Source organism: Phaethon lepturus, unplaced genomic scaffold (genome assembly GCF_000687285.1).
Source record: "Phaethon lepturus isolate BGI_N335 unplaced genomic scaffold, ASM68728v1 scaffold8133, whole genome shotgun sequence".
In the NCBI taxonomy this organism is placed as follows: Eukaryota; Metazoa; Chordata; class Aves; order Phaethontiformes; family Phaethontidae; genus Phaethon; species Phaethon lepturus.
In genome coordinates, this window is record NW_010529652.1 from 1 (window position 1) to 17,110 (window position 17,110).

Sequence of the window (17,110 nt, forward strand, 5' to 3'; positions counted from 1 at the left end):
TGGTCTGTCCCAGGGCTTGACGCAGTGTCCTCGGGCTGCTTCGGCCATCGGTGGAGAGAGACCCCTGCGCCCCCCTTGCCCGCCCCGTGGCACTTCACGGCGTCCTCTGCGGGCCCTGCTCCATCCTCCCTGCGCTCCCTCACCCCGGGCAGGGGGCCCACAGAGTGGGGCAGAGCACAGACGAAATTAACTGCTTCCTTGGCATGAAAGGGTAGCCTTCTGGATAGAGGGTATAGAAATACCTCTTTTTTTTTTTTTCCCCCCCTTTTTTCTATCGGGGTCTTCGTGAGTGGCACGCGCTGCCCTTTGGGCTGAAAGGCGCGTCGTTTGATTCTGCCCAGTGTTACTCATCTCCTACCCTGCACGCAGACTGCGATGTGGGGATGAGCGACAAGCTACAGAAAAGGGGCGGGGGGGGGGGGCGGGGGGGGGGTGCTCCCGGGGTTGGCGGGGGAGGTTTGCTCCCTAATCATTCTCCAGGTAGAAAATGAGGAAGGCTGTGTATACACTCCGACTTTGCCTGGAATGAGCCCTTTTATACCTGTAAGGACTTCAGAGTTGTTTTGGGGTTTCTGCCCCTGTTTGTGCTGCGCTGCTTTCTCAGCAGCACCGTTATAAAGTATTTCATTAAAAGCTATTGTCTCTACATCAGAATCAATTAGTGGCATGGGTAGGCTTTATTTTATTTTGGTTTATTTTTCCCCCTCAAATCTTGTTGAGCTGTAGGAAAGGCCTTCCCCTCTTCCCCGCCCCTCAAAGGAAATGTCAAACAATGTATTATCAAATTAAACATGGCACAGAATCTACTCTGGCAAGTCATGGTCATAAATTCAAGTTCTGAACAACAAGTAGATGGAAGAGCCCATGAACAGCAATAATTTGAAAAAATCCAGTATACAGTTCTAGTTTAAGTCAAGGAAACTCTGAAAACGAGGCCCTAAGGATTATTTGTCTTCTTTCCTATAATAGATGCTTCTGAATTCTGCTTATTGAAAGAAATAAATTTTAATTTAGGTATTCCAGCACTTGCAAAGTATTTGTATGACAGAGATGAAACTAGGTGAGGAATTGTACGTGGTGTGAAGGTCTTGGGGGATGCTCTGAACTGCGGAGATGAAAGTTTTTTAAAATTCCTGGCAGTGTCTCAAAAATTCACTGTAGTATTTGTAAGTTTAAATTATTTTGATGGTTAGAATCATCTGCTTCCTTTGAACTGTTCTTTTCAGCTTAATTTAAAAATATATAGAAACGATGGGGAGGAAAATCAGCTTCTCTATGGCAAGATTAGATAAAGTGGCATTTATAACAGGCCCATAGCTGTGACCAAAGGTTCTGCGAGGTTTGATTTTTTTTAGCTTGGAGGTGTTTTCCTCTTGGTTTTCCCACTCGTTAGAATCATCTGCTTCCTTTGAACTGTTCTTTTCAGCTTAATTTAAAAATATATAGAAACGATGGGGAGGAAAATCAGCTTCTCTATGGCAAGATTAGATAAAGTGGCATTTATAACAGGCCCATAGCTGTGACCAAAGGTTCTGCGAGGTTTGATTTTTTTTAGCTTGGAGGTGTTTTCCTCTTGGTTTTCCCACTCGCCCTCCCCCCAGCCACGCCGCCCGCCTCTGTCCGTGACACAAGCGGGATCGGGCCCTACGCACACCGGCCGGCGAAGAGTCCCGGTCTGTGACAGGCACCTCTCCCTGCCCACCCCTCCGGACAGCCGCCGAGCGCTGCCAAGCGTCCCTGCCGCTGCCCCAGCTCACCTCCCTCTGCTGAAATTTGTAGAAACAAAAACATGGTCCCTGTCCTCCTCCAACTCTGGAGGTTTTCGATCAAATTGCAGCTGTTGTGGTTTGCATTCGTTGTGGTGCTTTTCCTCAGTTAAATTTAGCTCTAAAATAAAGCTCTAAATCCTGTACTCCAAGGCGTGGACAATTTGAGCTGCTTGTTGCTCAGTGCAAATATGAAAATGGCTGAAGTACACACTCCGTGTGTGTATTGCTTCTGCACACACACGGAGGCAAACAACCATATTCATAATAAAAAACACATACAAGTAGGCAGGGTTTAGTTGAAAAGATCTGCCAGTACTTGCAATAGCAATGTTAAATGATGATCCCTGTTTGAATCCAGTCTTACATGGAAAGACCAGTTTGAAATTGGATTTGATTCTGGACGCAGGAGAGGAAGGTAATTTGTAACATTTTGTGTTATTACCCCAAACTAAACTAAGAGGAAGCAGAACAAATTCATAGGCATATACTTTAATTTTTGTTTAAAATGTATGGAGTACTGGAAAATAGCTCATTTACTTGTGTCCTTTATGTTCTCCAAGCTTTCCTGGGACTATATATGTATATATATGTGCGTGTGTGTGTATATTTATGTATTTTTTTCATTCCTGGGCTTGATTGATTGTTGGTGACAGACGTGACTTGTGTTCTCCACTTCTATTAAGCAGGAGCGCTTTTTTTATATGTAATATTTCTTACACTTAGAATCAGTTGGAAGCTAAACAACAGGAAGAACTATCTGAGTAGGTACGTACCTCCTTAAATCTGAGCCTGTGCACATGCATAAAAATTTGAGTCTTTTCAGGACCTCATCAAAGCAGGGTGATGAGACGCAGGGTTAAATACGGTGTTTCATCTTGGAAAGTCTGTGAATGCTTATAGTATTTTTCAGTAAATACTGTTCTACTGACCTTCCCCCCCACTCCCTTAACTAGTTTATTGTCTGCCCGTTCCTGGTGTTTCTGAAGGGGAGCCTTGTGGCATGAGTGTGTCTTGCTGCTGTTTGTGAAGGTATATGATCTGCAATCCTGGCGTCCCTTTTGGAGAGCCGGTAGTTACTCATGTTGTAGCTAGGTCTCATTAATTATTTGCTGTCTACGTAAAGCGCTCTCCAATTATACCACCAGGTACCTGTTGTTAAGCTACATTTATCTTTGCCTTCATTGTGCTTTTTCCATAGCAAATTCCCTTGCACCCCTCAGAGCTGCCATTTGTTCCTTGGTGCCTGATGTTTTACAGTCTCCTCTCCTGACTTTTCCTGAACTTCTTTGTGTCATAAGTAGTAGGTACTCCTCAACTTTCTGTTCTTGTCCTTGACCATGTAGCCATAGCTGCAACAGTAAAGAAAGCCAGTGGGACATGCAGTTTAAGAAAGACTCTGTTTTTTTTAGGGGAATCTTCATTTTCTAAAACATTAATTGCTATGCTGTCTTTATAAATCTTGTTCTCTCTTCCCATAGGATTTGCAAATAGAACGAGAGAGGACGGTGTATAGTATTTCTGGCGGCTGCACAGCCCTTGTGGTGGTGTATTTATTGGGGAAGCTTTATGTGGCAAACGCTGGTGATAGCAGGTGAGTAAATGTGGTGTCCCCCCACCTGTTCCTTCACCCCAAACTCCCTAGATCTGGTGTTATCAAGTTCCTTAGTTGCAAACAGTATCACAAGAGGATTCTGTTTCTTGGCTGGACGCTTAACGGCTCTCACGGAAATTAATGCAAATGGCAGTAATAGGCTTCCAGTATCTATATATCAAGTGTATAACCACACTTGTCGAGTGGTGGTTGCAATGAGGGAGGTTGACGACACTTCTGGCCCTGTAGCAGTTTCTGAATGACTTGATGGTTTCAGGGAAGCGGAAAGATGCTAAAGAGCCACTGAAACAGAAGAGATGTTGGGTGTGCAGTAGAATTGTGTGTTGAACACTGACAAGGTGACTTGATCTGGAACAGCTGGTAGGGCTGGATTGGTTCAGTAGAAAGTCCTGTGGCTCCTGTCCTCAGCTTTAGTCTTGGAAGGCCATGTGCCTCTCAGATTTTTATATAATCGCAGGTAATAATCTGTAAGCAAATAACTGCTACTCCTGCAGCAGGGAGGAGAGGAGGGAAAGGGGCTATCACAGGTTAGGATTTTTACTGTGTCCTGTTCTAGCTCATATACTTGTCTGTTTCTCAGAACTGAACACTGTGTTCAAGAGTTACTGCTTTGTTATATTTGGAAGTTGGATGCTTGAAGACTCATGACAAGAAGATTTTTCGTTGTCTTCTGATTTAGCTAAAGCTAGGAGCATACTAGAAATCTCTCACTTGCATTCTTTTCTTCTCTCTCTCTCTCTCTACCCATATCACCATCAGAGAGAGGTGAGGCTGTTCTTGCAAGACTTTAGACCTTCACATGTTTCTTTTGACATAAACAGGCTAGGGACAATAGTTCCCGGCATGATATAGACTGCTGTTGTGTTTTCTTAGTTAGCAGCTGAGGAATGGAAGTCTGCAAAGGTATTGAACCACGTTGTCTTTAGGTGAAGACTGATACAGTTACGCGTTTGTGTTTGAGGTTTGCGCACACACAGTTAACTTTTTGCACTGTGTGCACAATGTATTTACAGACACAGCAGTCAACTGCAAAATGTTTGTAGTTTAAACCTAACAATTTTGTTGCCTCTTGCCCTTTTAAACTGCGTAGAAAGTTAGATAAATCCTTTGTGCATAAGGTTCCTATTCTTTTCATGTTGGTGATTGTTCTCAATAAGCTGAATTTGCTGTTTATATGGCAAATTGCTCACCCAATTCCTCTTGACAAGTGACATTTGAATCTTTTTCATGTCAAATGAGCCCTCACAGAGTAGCTGCAAACATGTTTGAGTAGGCTACCTATCTAGTCATCAGAACCACTAGCTGCACTAAATTTTATCTCTTTTGCCATTGGATTAGAAATAATCCTGTTTTCCCGTGCTGTTGTACTTGAAGTACAGTTGAGTCTTTTCCATTGGGTTGGCTAAATTGCTTTACTGTCTCTTAAAAGTGTGCTGTGTAAAATTGGCCATGCAGGACCTACTTTTGAGTAGTTGAGATCTTTGTTCTTAAATGACTGGCTGCTCCCAGTTCCCCCAGGATTCCTCATGTGTTTCCCAAGAGCAGCTTCTGAAACCCAACGGGAAGAAACTTCTTGTTGGTGATCTTGAATTAGCCCAAGCATCCACTGTAGATAAAACCACTAAGTCTTCAATAGGCTTTGAATGTTCATCAAGCCCATCAAAAACATCTCTGCAGAAAAGCAGGAAGAACAGGAATTAGAAGGGAAGCTGTTGGCAAGGCTGGGTCTTGTTTGAACTTGGACTCAAATTTTTCTATTCATTCCTCGTGTCTTGTAGGTAACAAGGTCCCTCCAGATCCAAAACAGGTTGGTTTTGCACTTTGCAAATGGGCCTCAGAAACCTTCTGCATGCTGAGGAGAATTCTCTGGATTCCAAAAATCTTTCACTTTCAAATAAGCTCACTTCTATATTTTCAGAGCTCAAGAAAATAAAAGCTTTAAAGTGTAGACGATCAGTTGATCTGGGCGCCTCTCCCACCAAATTCCCCCTTCTCATGTTTCAGAACAGGAGAAAAACTGCTATTGCGAAACATCCAAGTTGCTCCTCCTCAGTAAAAGGACATTTTAGGACTAGAAAAGAAACTCTGAGGTTGTCTGCCTACTGCCAGGGTGCACAGTGCATTCCTGTATTTTTAAGAGCCCAGTCACGTAGCCAAGAAGTTTTATTCGTTCTAGTTGGAAAAATATGTTCCTTTTTGCTGTCTCATGGCTTGCATGGTCAGCTTCATGGTTTGTACAGCTAGAAATGAGGATGGTGAGAAAAAGAATAAGGAAACTACTTAAAAAAAAGTTTGTGCTTGAGAAGAAGGGTGGGTTTTTTTTTTTCACCCAGACAGGGGACTTGTGCCTGTTGCTGTTAGAACCAGATGCCAAACCCCTCAGTTCTTCAGTCAAGCTTTAGTTTCTTTGAGTTCACCTACTCGTTTGTGCCTCTTCTCTGTCATCATTCTCCTTCTCCCCTCTTTGCTTCTGTACAGGAAAAAGCCTACAAATAAATCAAGCTACTTTTCCCACAGACTAGAGTCTGTGAGAGGAGGTTTTGTGCTGCAGGGGTGGGAAACAAACATTTTCAGTTCATGCAAACCTAATTTGTACTGCCTCTGCCCAGAAGAAGGTTAGGTCTTTTAATTCCAGGCAACTTCAAAACAGCTGAAGCTTTTAAAGGTGGGTTTTGAACAGCTTCTGCTGTCACAGGACCAAGGTACGTACAACAAACTGTTACTATCACAATGAGACTAAGGAAACACCAAGTGTGAGACTTGAATAATAATGTGCTATGCGGTGCCAGCTATACCTCAGACTTATGTCTGTGGTATTCAGTTTAACCACCAAAGCTTCTCAAATCTAATCATTTCATGCCACGTACCCTGGCAGTGTTGTATAGCAGCTGTCCTTTTGTAGTTGATGTGTAATTACATCATGAAAAGACTTTAATTACCATATTACTAAATTACCAGCCAGCAATCCTTTCAGGTTCAGCCCTAGCTCACTCTGTATGGACTATTAGGCTTCTCCAAGCTGAACGCTTTTGATTGGTGTAAAAGGGAGGAAAAATTGTGCTAATTGTAGGTTTTGTTATGAACTATTATTGAGCTTGATGTTATGGCATCACTAATGTCAATGATATAATTAAACTTCTGCTAACGATGCAATCACAGTTCTGTAATAATTATACGTTAACTGCACATGATACCAGAACCCTACTAAAAATGAGGTGATGTATTTAGAGCCCGCTAAAAGCAACTTGGAGGGAGGCACTTTGATTCTCTAATGGCTTGTCTAATCATTCTTGGACTCTGCCATAAATATACCTACTTGTACAGTCAAAATTCATGTCTGAATATTGTCCAAAGCTTTTTCTAATGTTTATCTCTCTCTTTCTTCCCCTCAGTGGTTAGGATTGTCTATGCAAGGTTGTGTAATTAGAGACTGATGGTGCTATAGTCAGCTATCCAATATATAGTGCTTATTGGTGAGCATGGATGTGCTGTGCTTTGCTTACCAGTTTGACATATACACTGTGGTAACCAGGCCAGGCCCTCTGAATAGCTGCTGGGTTTTTTTTAATAAGGAATAGTAAATCTTCTCTGCTCATTCTTTTAAATAGTATTGTTCAATTTTATATTGCTAAAGTGACTTTTACTTCTAAACGGCCATAACATGCCTTGTTAATCTCAGGGTTTTTTAGTTTTATGCTCTTTATTAGGATGTTGTTTTATAGCTAGTGATGAAGCAGTAGTAAAACAGGGACTTAATGTTTTTACTGATTACTGCCCAATTATTGTATAGCCTCATGCAACATAACGTTTGCCCAGTATCACTACAGTGACTGTAATGCAATGTGATTATATTAACTACCTTTGGCACAAGTGTTCTTCTGTCTTTAATGTTGTCTGGCTGAAGAGCTGCTCAGAGGCTGCAGGCACTGCCATTTTGTGCTGTATTGGAGCCATGTAGGGTAGCTGTGCTTTTATCATTATACGAGAAGCAGAACACCACAAGTTGATTTGACTTTTCCCTAGGCCCTGAAACACTCGCTAAATCTGCAGATGGATTCTTGGGCTTTTTTTGATTTATTGGCAGAAGATGGGACCAAAGCAAAGAGCCTGATGTTTTGGAGGCTTCACAGACTTGCAGGGTCACTGGATTTTTTTGCTTTGCTTCATCAGCTTTTTTTATCATCTTTTTGCCTCCTTGCTTTTGCACCCCTGTGCTTATGTTTTCAGGGCATATTCACCTTCTGCTAGAACATATATCCTCATGTCCAGAATAGATTTTTCTCCTCCTTTTTGCAAGTGTAGAATTAATGCTAAGGCATTTGGGATTGTTAAATGATAGGAGCTTGTTGAGTGAATGTTTTTGTGGTGCTTTCATCTCGGTACAGGTTAAGCAACTTCATTGGTGCTTCAGATGCCCAGATGTAATAAAATAGTGAATTGAAAATTGAATTCTACTGTTGTTTACTGTTTCAGTTCTTTCTGGATTTGCTGCTTATGTTGGATCTCACTACATTTATACTACCTCTTCTTCCGTGTCACGGTGCTTGTCAGCTGCTTCTTTTGTGCATAGTTCTCATAGTAGGAAGCAAAATTGGGGGGGGGTAATCTGCTTTTATGAAGTAAATGAGAGAGGCATGGAAACAGCCACATATCTGCTGCTGACTGGCACTGTAGCTTAAATAGAATTTCTGGGAAGTCAGAACTGATGATTCTGACCCATTTTCATGGCTCATTGGTATCTGACCTCTTCCTCAAGGCAGTCCAGCATTTTTGCCAGAAGCGCTAACACTGTGTAAGGATGGAAACCAGAAAGTATTCTAGTATATTACTATTGTAGAGATAGTTTGCTTTAGTCTTTGGTTTACAGTATTTTTAGGAAACTTTAATTTTCTGATTTTCTTAACTACCCATCTTCTAATCTAAATGTTGTATGTTTTCCACATTTTCCTTGAGTGCCCAAGCCTTCTCTGTCTCCTTACATCCGTGACTGCATAAACAACAATAACTGTGCTTTGTACTTAGTACTTAGAGGTCTCTAGAGAAGGACTAACTCGGTCACTAAAGCTTCTTCAGTCTCCAGTATTTGGAAAAGCATTCTTTTTCCTGTCCCCTCCTAAAGATGGGACAGAAAGAGCTGCAAATCTCTGAACCACGTGCAGGCCCTTTTCACCCTGGGACTATGGAATCCATGCTGACTCCTCTGAACTCTTCTTCATCCTCTGAAGTTCTCATTCCTCCAAATCCTGAAAGGATGTGTCCCAGGAGGCGAGAGCAACACTTACATATTGTATTTTGGCCAATCTATGTGCACATCCCCTTTTTAGATTTTTATTAATTCTTTGACAGAATCACTTGAAAATAATAAATGTTTGATCATTTCAGGGCAACAGATAACCTAAGCCTGGTCAGCTCAGGAGCCTATGTAGTGATGAGAGACTGAATTTTAAAACAACGCAAGTCTCTCCCACACATTTTCTCCTTCACTGACTGCAGTTTGGTAGGTGGAGAAGTCTGGTCCTGTCTAGCCAAAAATGTTGGAAAAGAGCATGGCATCTCAGTGTGAGTGTGAACTCAGGAGATACAGCCAAGTCCCATCTCTTTGTTTCCCCTGCTTCTTTTCCTTGGAAGTCTAACTTGCAGGCCTGCAGAAGGCACTTCTGCTTCCCTTCTCCTGCCTGGCCTCCTTCCAGGGAGAAGCAGGAGCACAGGATTCATAGGAACAGCAGCAACTTCAGATATTGCAGGATTTTGTGCTGGGTAAAGCTTTTGGAGGCACTTCAGGAAACACTTTAATTGAGGTGTGGAGAAAAGGTGTTGTATCAGAAATAAGTCATTGCACTCAAAGTGCAGTGATGAGGAAGAGTGTTTTCTATCAATCCGGTGCATGACAAGTTCTGGGGTACTGGCACGTCGTTTCCAGCATTGACTTGGCAGAAACGATTTATTTGGCAGTAAAGATTCATAGGCTTTTGAAGACAAAAGGAATGTCCTACCTCTCCTCCAAACTCCTGTTTTTTCCTGGGAGACTGTATGCCTTAGCAAAGTCTGTGGCAATTTAGCCCGTGTTGAAGCTATTGTAAACATTTTTGAGTGGTACATTCAGTTAAGTCCGTGGTCCTAACCGCACAGACATCATCTACCCATGAAGTCCTTATGTTCCAGATTATGAGGAAGGAGATGGATTTTGGCTATTCAAGTAATCTCAGTAAACTGGAAAGTCACGGTTCATTGGTATTAGTTTCCAGGAGTGATGAATTCTATTAACGTTAATTCTTATAAGTTTTCAGCCTTTAAAACGAAAAAAGAAAAAAATAGAAAGAAAAAACCCAAAGCAACAACAACAAAACAAACTAATCAAGCCAGACAAAGTTGGTTGCTGCTGCTGCAAGTAAAGGTTCTCTTGCTGTCCTTTTTTATTGGTGAATATAAGCACTGATCAAGGAAAAGTTCCTACTGTAATAACATCTTTGCATGTATGTTGCATGTGTAGCCTGTAGAGCTTGTAGTGTCTGAGGGAAGATGGGCGAAGGATGCTAAGATGTAATTTTGATCACTCTTTTACCAGTACTTACTGATGCATAAAGAGCCTGTGACCTCTAATAGAGACAGCTCGTGGTATAAGCAAGTATACCAGAATCCTGATCTGACAGTGCAGTGCATTAAGCTCAAAACTGTCTTTTTAATCTGTGCCTTTGTAGATGACCACAGAGAGACCTGCAGGTTCTTCATTACGGGGCCAGGGCCAAGGCGCACCAAGCAGGCTGGGCACCTTAGACCTCCAGCTCCCACCTGTACTATGGGAAGAGGGCCAAGGGGAGCACCCTAGGCCTGCTTGGTGGATGTTTCAAGTCTGCTGCAGTCCTTGCTGTGTTGGAAAGCTTTTCTCATCCCCTGAATTCAGTGAGCTTGCCAGGCAAGCAATGCAGCTTGAGCCGTGCTCCTGGGGCTTTTAGCAACCCTTCCCACCATGCTTCCTGCATGGGTGGATGAAGCAGGGCTTGGGTAAAAATTCACCGATGCAGAGTAAGCAGAGGGTGCGACTTTCAGTCTGCTTTTACCTCTCGGTCCAGCTTGTTCCAATATTTTCCCAACTGCCACTGAATTAAGCAGAAAAGCTGAGATCAAAGAAGATGTGATGCTTTAGGTGTTAAAAGCCATTCTGACTTCCTTGATGGTAAGACACTGAAGAGCAGGGGAGTGGGGGGCAAATCTGTGCTTCTTCTGTCTTACGTGGTCAGCCATATCCCAGCCGTATTACTGGCAAAATAAACACTGACTTGCACAGCGATGCCTTCATCCACTAAGCCCAGGTTTAGTTGCCATAGTAACTTGTCCTGGAGATGAATGCGATATCCTGGACAGCAGGGAAAAAGACTTTGATTCCACAGATACCAGTCCTGAGGCTCAGAGCTGGTTGCAGAGACGTGACTGCACTTCTTTGTTCATTTCCCTGGCACGGCCTGAGTAATTGGTGGCACGTTGTTCAGCCGTGATACAGAAACGCAATGGTGTATCGTCATTGCAACCCTGGACTTGGCTGTTTTCTTATGAAGATCACACTGAAATCATCACGGGCAAATGAATCCCATGAGGTCAGCAAATCTCCAATCGAAGGATGCTGGAACCATTTTTTGTGTGCTAGCAGTGTCACTATAAACTGGCTTGCAATAGCTTTCTAGCTGCCAGCTGAAGTCCTCTCTGAGAGATTGGTGGGTTCAGATGTAAACCGACAGGAAAGTACACACAACTAATTACAGAGCATTTTAGTTTATTTCATTGGCTTTTGGTTTAGTGCAGAAAATATTAGAAGTGTATAGGTGAACATATAAAGTCACCACTGGTTCAATAGCAAAAAGTGACTTTCCTGATCAAACAAACAAACAAATCACATACAGATAGCCAGTGCCATCCCATTAGTGATGGGGTGGGAGTACACAAAAAAAAAAAAATCCATAATTATCCCTAAAATGAAATGAAGTTAGTAAAGCCAGCTGCTAATAATAACTCCGTAGTTAGATTGCATCAGACAAGCAATACACTTGAGGACCTAAACTAGAGCAGGGAGCTCACAGGAGTGTCCCATGGGAATGAAGCTGCAGCCCACCAAAGAGGCACCGAGAACTAGAAGCATGCACCTCCTGGGGTCAAAAACAGCCGGGTAATGTGTCTTCTGCAAGCTATCTCCTCTGTGGACAACCTGCAAGCTCAGTATTATATTTAATTTGAAACTGTAGAGTGAGTAGTGATGCAGAAACAACTGAAGCAATTTAGTTACAGTGTTGGTGATGGCCAAGTGCTTCTCGCTGTTGAATGCAATATATAGGGCACAGGGAGGCTGCCAGGAGTAGAAAGTCCCTTTAACTGCTGCATACTAAGTTGTTAGTTGAATACATGGGATGGAATGTGAGATCAGTTCTAAAAAATTCAGATTTTTATTATTTTTGGTGGCAGTAAGGAAGATGCTGACTGGCTCAGGTGCTAATGTAGATGAGAAGTCAGCCCTTCCGTGGAAATCTATGAATATTATTTTGCTTTCTTGCCCATTTGTGATCCTTTTATTAAAAATAATCCATTTAGTGAAAACAGACCACCAGAATAGTGACTTTAGAGTATATCAGCAGCCTCATTTTGCCCAAAGGCCTTCTCCACCAGAATAAATAATGTAAATAAGCATTAGAAATGTAAATATGAATGAGTTGGGTAGCTGAAAACAGTAAAGCTCTACACATGTGTGCACAGGAACAGCTCGCGTGCTTGTAGGTGCCTCTGAAAGACTACTTTCAGGGTTTATTGCAGGGACTGGATTTCATAATTTCTTTCCCTGGTTCTTTTCAAAGGCAGGAGGAGGTTCTCGTGTTTCCACAGGAGAGGTGTAGCACACTTGGCTCCATGCTGGTGCAAGGACATGAAAAGAGGCCCTTGAATGAAATGCCTGGGAACACCTGGCTCCTGCCAGAGCAGGGCTGTACTCAGCGGTTGTGCTGCCGAGATGTTAACCCTCGGAGCAATCAGCGTGGCTGGCAGTCTGCAGAAGGGCTTAGCAGAAGTTTGGGAAGGTTCTTCATTGTTCCTGCAGGAAATACCGAAACACACTCCTGTAGGAAATTACTTTAACCTTGCCCTTGTGCAATGCTTCACCCAGGCAAGTTCTCGCACCTTGTATTGGCTTGAGGGAGCTGAAGTTCCCCCAAGTGATGATGAATGAATGTGTCGGAGCAGCCTGCTTTAACCTCGGCGTACGTGGTGAGGCTGCATTGTCACAGGAAGAGCCACAAGCAGGGAGAGTGTGTTCCTTCTTAATGTTGGCTTTGTTTGGCTGAGAGAAAAATGGTCCAGTGTTTCTGTTCTGTCACAGTATTTCTGTAGACAGCCTGATGTTTGCACTGAAAAATGTGAAGAAACCAGGGTGGCAGGACTGTTGAGTGGCAGTAGATGGAAAATGAGGACAGAGGCAATTTTCATTGGCTCTACCCCCTCCCTGGCTTGCTTGTTTTCTTCTTGGTAGTGATGCTGAGTAGGAGTTGGGGCATTTTTTTAAACATCTCTTGGGTATTACGGGTGGGAGGCAGCCAGGGTTTTTTTCCATTGGTGTTGCTGAGGGTTGTTGCTTTCACCTCTGAGTTTTATGGTGATGTATATGTCATCGCTGGGACCTGTTTTAATGCCAGCTAAATGTTACATAATGGTTTGTTTCACTATCCCCAGCTTGCCTTAATTCATAAAATTAAGGAAATAATTTAAAGGCTTTGCGCTATAGTTCCATGATTATTGCCAGTGCAGTGAGGTGTTTGTTCACCTGGTTTCTAAAGAAACATTGAGAAATTAATCTGCGTGGACTAAGTGAGAGTAATTCAGTTCGTAATAGGTGAAACCAAGGTGCCAGGGCTGGATGTATTAAAAGTCATCAGTAATCATAATGGCTGTAAGTTCCAGTATTTAGAGAGGAGAGAAACTTTTTTTTTAATCTTTTTATAATCACTTCTTCTTTCACTTCTTAGCAATTGAGAAAAGGTAAATAAACAAAACTGGTTTGAAGCTCACCAGACACTAGCATTGCTCTTCCTTGGCTTCTTTAAATATATGCATTTAGTTACCATCGTAAACAAGTTCCCATGTAGACTGATTAGGTAGTTCTAGGATTTACTTTCTTTTTTTTCCTCAGCTATTTTGTGACACACCTAATTAAAATCTGCTGCTTGGCTCCCCTTTGAATGCAATAAAACCCTGACTTATTCTTTCTGTCAGTTTAATCCCTCTTTCTTTTCCATTGACACATTTCTAATACCTCTTCAGACAGGCCAGACACTTCTGCTTCATCTGTACCGAATCCACAATGCTTAACACCTTTTGACAAAATGGATACATCCTCCCTGTGGCTTGGAATTGATACACGCTGTCAAAAAGGGGTTTCCGAACAGTCTCTCTTTGTCACCTTTACCAGATTTTTATCCTCTGATGTAGAAATGTGCAGTTTAATGTTGCGTTTCAAATCATTTTGGGCTGGAAAAGTGTGTAATGGAATCAGGGTGTCCCCTGAATACTCGTAACGGTAGGAGATGCCTCTTTGTTTTGAACACCAGAATCCCAATAGACCCATGACAGCAGTGAAATTACACTTTTGACCTTGTTCACTAAAGTGTTTCTTTCTCTGTATGATTAAATGAGAGTAACCAACAATAGCTTCCTCTGAAATGTATGAGTTTCCCTCTGTTTGTTTCTCATAAGAAGCTCAGAAAGGATGCTGTGCAATTCTCAGCTGATTGTGTTCTCCACAAAAGAAAAAAAAAAATCAAATCCTGCTTGATTTAAGGAGAGGTGACTGTTTTATCCATATGAAAAATGCAAAAGCAGTTGATATATTAATATTTTCCTTAAGCCAGCGTTGTTGCTACATCCTGAGTGTGACAGCAGCAGTACAACACAGTGGCAGATTTTTACCCTTTTGTTGCTTCATTCGCCACATATTTTAAAATGAGATACATACTAAAGCACCAAATAGAGTTTTAAAATATTGAATCTGAACATAGAAAATAACCATATGCTTAAGGTCCTATGTGAATTTAGCTGATCATCATGGACTACACAGTTATGTCAATCCAAAAGATAAATGTAGTACTTCCTGTAGATTTACATGCAGCCTTTTAAGCTCCTCCTGGTGTTTCTCTTCACTTGCGTGTGACTGAGTGGACGTGGTCTGCTGCAGGATTTGCTGTGACAGCCAGTCCTGCCTTACGCACCGAGGCGCTGGAATATCTCCTGCTCTGCATTTAGCTGTTCAGGGCACGGCTTGTCTGGATCAGAAAAACTCAGTGAAGTGCCCAAAAGAGAGATACAAAATCAGAATCTTGCTTCTTCCATTTTAGGCTACTTCAGCTGTTTTTGAGGGAGTTTTTTTCCCCCAATATATTCCTGCTTTCTATGAATATTTACCAGCTCTGGATTAGGTGAACATACTTTCTTTGTCGAGCAGAGCACGGATCTGTGAAATGCAAGGGCAAGTACAATCCTGTAGTTGGTGTTTGTTGGGAGCTAGGTAGCTGGGTTCAAAAGAGGGGAGAGGACTCGTAAGTCTACAGAAGGGATCAAAATAAGTGACTTAATGGTCTCCATGGCCTCAAGACTCAAGAACTCAAGAAGTTTCTCCTGTTTTTTTGCTCGCTGTGGATGATGCTACATGGAGAGGACATCAGAGCCATAGAGCTTGGAGGGCAATGCACCGAGGGGGCTGCAGATCTGCGACTCCCGATTGCCTCTCCTGCCAAAAAACTTTAACTACTGCTTCATTGGTGATAAAAATTAATGATTGGTATGGGTCTGAAGCAACCTTGTCATCAGAGAATATTTGGTTAGTGTTGACATGCTTGTTCCCTGTAAACATGAATCAGCCGGCAGCCTTTGGCAGGCTCGCCCAGTGGCTCTGCTGTAATGTGTTTCAGCAGTGTGGCTGAAATTAAAATGTCACTATTAAACATGGCAGAATCAGATGCTCTCTGGGCACCGCATCTCTTCAAGTTCTTCTTGCTTCCTATATAGCTATTTCTGACGGTTTAATAGGATGGCTGTATTCTGGTATAAATTAATACATTCATATTTCCACAATGCACGGGGAGCTAAATGCTTTCAGAGCAGTATTTCATTGCATACATGCATCTTTCACGGATGTCAGAAGCAGTAGTGCTCACGTAACGTCATGTTGCTGCTTCTTCCATTAGGAAGCGTAAAGACAAAATTAATTTTCCTGCAGGACCGTATAGAGTGGGTCTCTAAAAGCAGTTGCAGGGCTGTTTGTGGCTGCCACATCAGCCAGGCTCCCTCCCCGTGAGCAGTTATTGACTTTTGGGCTATTGAATTCTGGGCTCTGGAGGTTGCTCGGTGGGAAAAGCCTTTACTCGGTGCTTGGCAGCTCTGTCACTGCGAGGTCACGGAAAGGGCAGTTCGGTCTCCAACCCCAATTAGGGACTGATTCAGCACCTCTTCAATCACAGGGGAAAGTCCCGCGGAGCAGGGTGGCTCCCAGGGCAGGCTTTCGCGCCTGGCCTCTCCAGTGAGATGGCTGACGAATGTGCCCGTTTTTGTCACTTGGGCCCATCAGAAATACCCTTTGATGTCATGAAACAGCTAAGCAGCTGGTGTGGAAAGGTAAAGAGACTGGTAAGAGGATAATGAGCCCACCAGAGTTGAATTGAGACCAGTGACCTGTACATGTATGTCTGCGTCCCTCTCGTTACTCATATCTAGAGCTGTCTAATTCCTCGGATCAAAAAATTTCACTGTTATGAGCAGCTGTAACTTTCAAGTTGAATAAAGTCCAACTGCTGAAAAAATTTAATGAAAAACATAAAACTGAGGCTCTGTTTTATCAGGTATCAACAGCATTGCTTTAATTCCCCCCTCCAAAGATATACTTTTTTTTTTTAGTTTTGGGTTGTGCTTTTCATCCCAGGTGGCTGCAATTTCTAGTGAAAATAAGTTGAGCCATGAAAGGTTGACCCACTTGCCTCTGAATTGCTTTTTATATGATGTGAGTCCCTCAGGGCCCAATTCTACCCGTAGAAGTGAGAATGATAGCTATCAGCGTGTAGAGGAAGTATGTCAGTGTGCACAAAGAAAAAGGTGAACCCCAGACTGGTCTGAGTGGTCTTTAAAATATGGATTTCCTGTGAAATGGTGATTAATGGGAAAGCAAAGGATAATTAAAAAATTAGCCTGACATGCTAGCAGTTATATCAATGTGTGTGTTTTATAGAGCTCTTTCAGACAAGCACAGGATCAGTAGATACCTTATGACTCTCTTAAACTAGTGTGTAAAATTTGGTTAGTGTCTGATGAGCTCCTTTGGTCAGTCTGGTCTAGACTGTTGCCAGAGTACGTACTTTGTACTAAACCCACAGTCCCCTTAAATGGAGGCCTACTCAAGTGAGTCAAATTACATATGGAAAGGTTATAAAAACTGTCCACTGTCTTTGAGTAAATGAGTCTGGTTCAAAGCCGAATACCTCAGGAACTGCAGAAATAAAAGCAACGGTGGTGTTGCAGAAAAGAGGTGGTGGAGTTCTTAATTATTTTTAAATTACTGTCTCAGAAATCCAAAGGAAGAATTTTCAGCAAATGTTTGTTATTTTTAATTGGACTGGCATTTTTGTAAGCCTGTAATGTATTCAGATCCTATAAAGTGGAAAAACATTCCATCAAAAATTCTGCACAAATTTCTCTTAAGAAATTAATGAGT

At 42.4% G+C, this 17,110-nt stretch overlaps 1 protein-coding gene across 1 annotated transcript in view; it reads left to right on the forward strand.

The window, feature by feature from the left end:
- Positions 1-3,247: 3,247 nt before the first annotated feature.
- LOC104618425 (protein phosphatase 1H) overlaps positions 3,248-17,110 on the forward strand; it is a gene marked incomplete at its 5' end in the record, with an annotated part of 53,203 nt that continues 39,340 nt past the window's right edge. The window contains one exon of the mRNA XM_010284007.1: positions 3,248-3,360. Coding sequence (XP_010282309.1) covers positions 3,248-3,360 — 113 coding nt within the window. The remainder of the gene's footprint in view (positions 3,361-17,110) is intronic.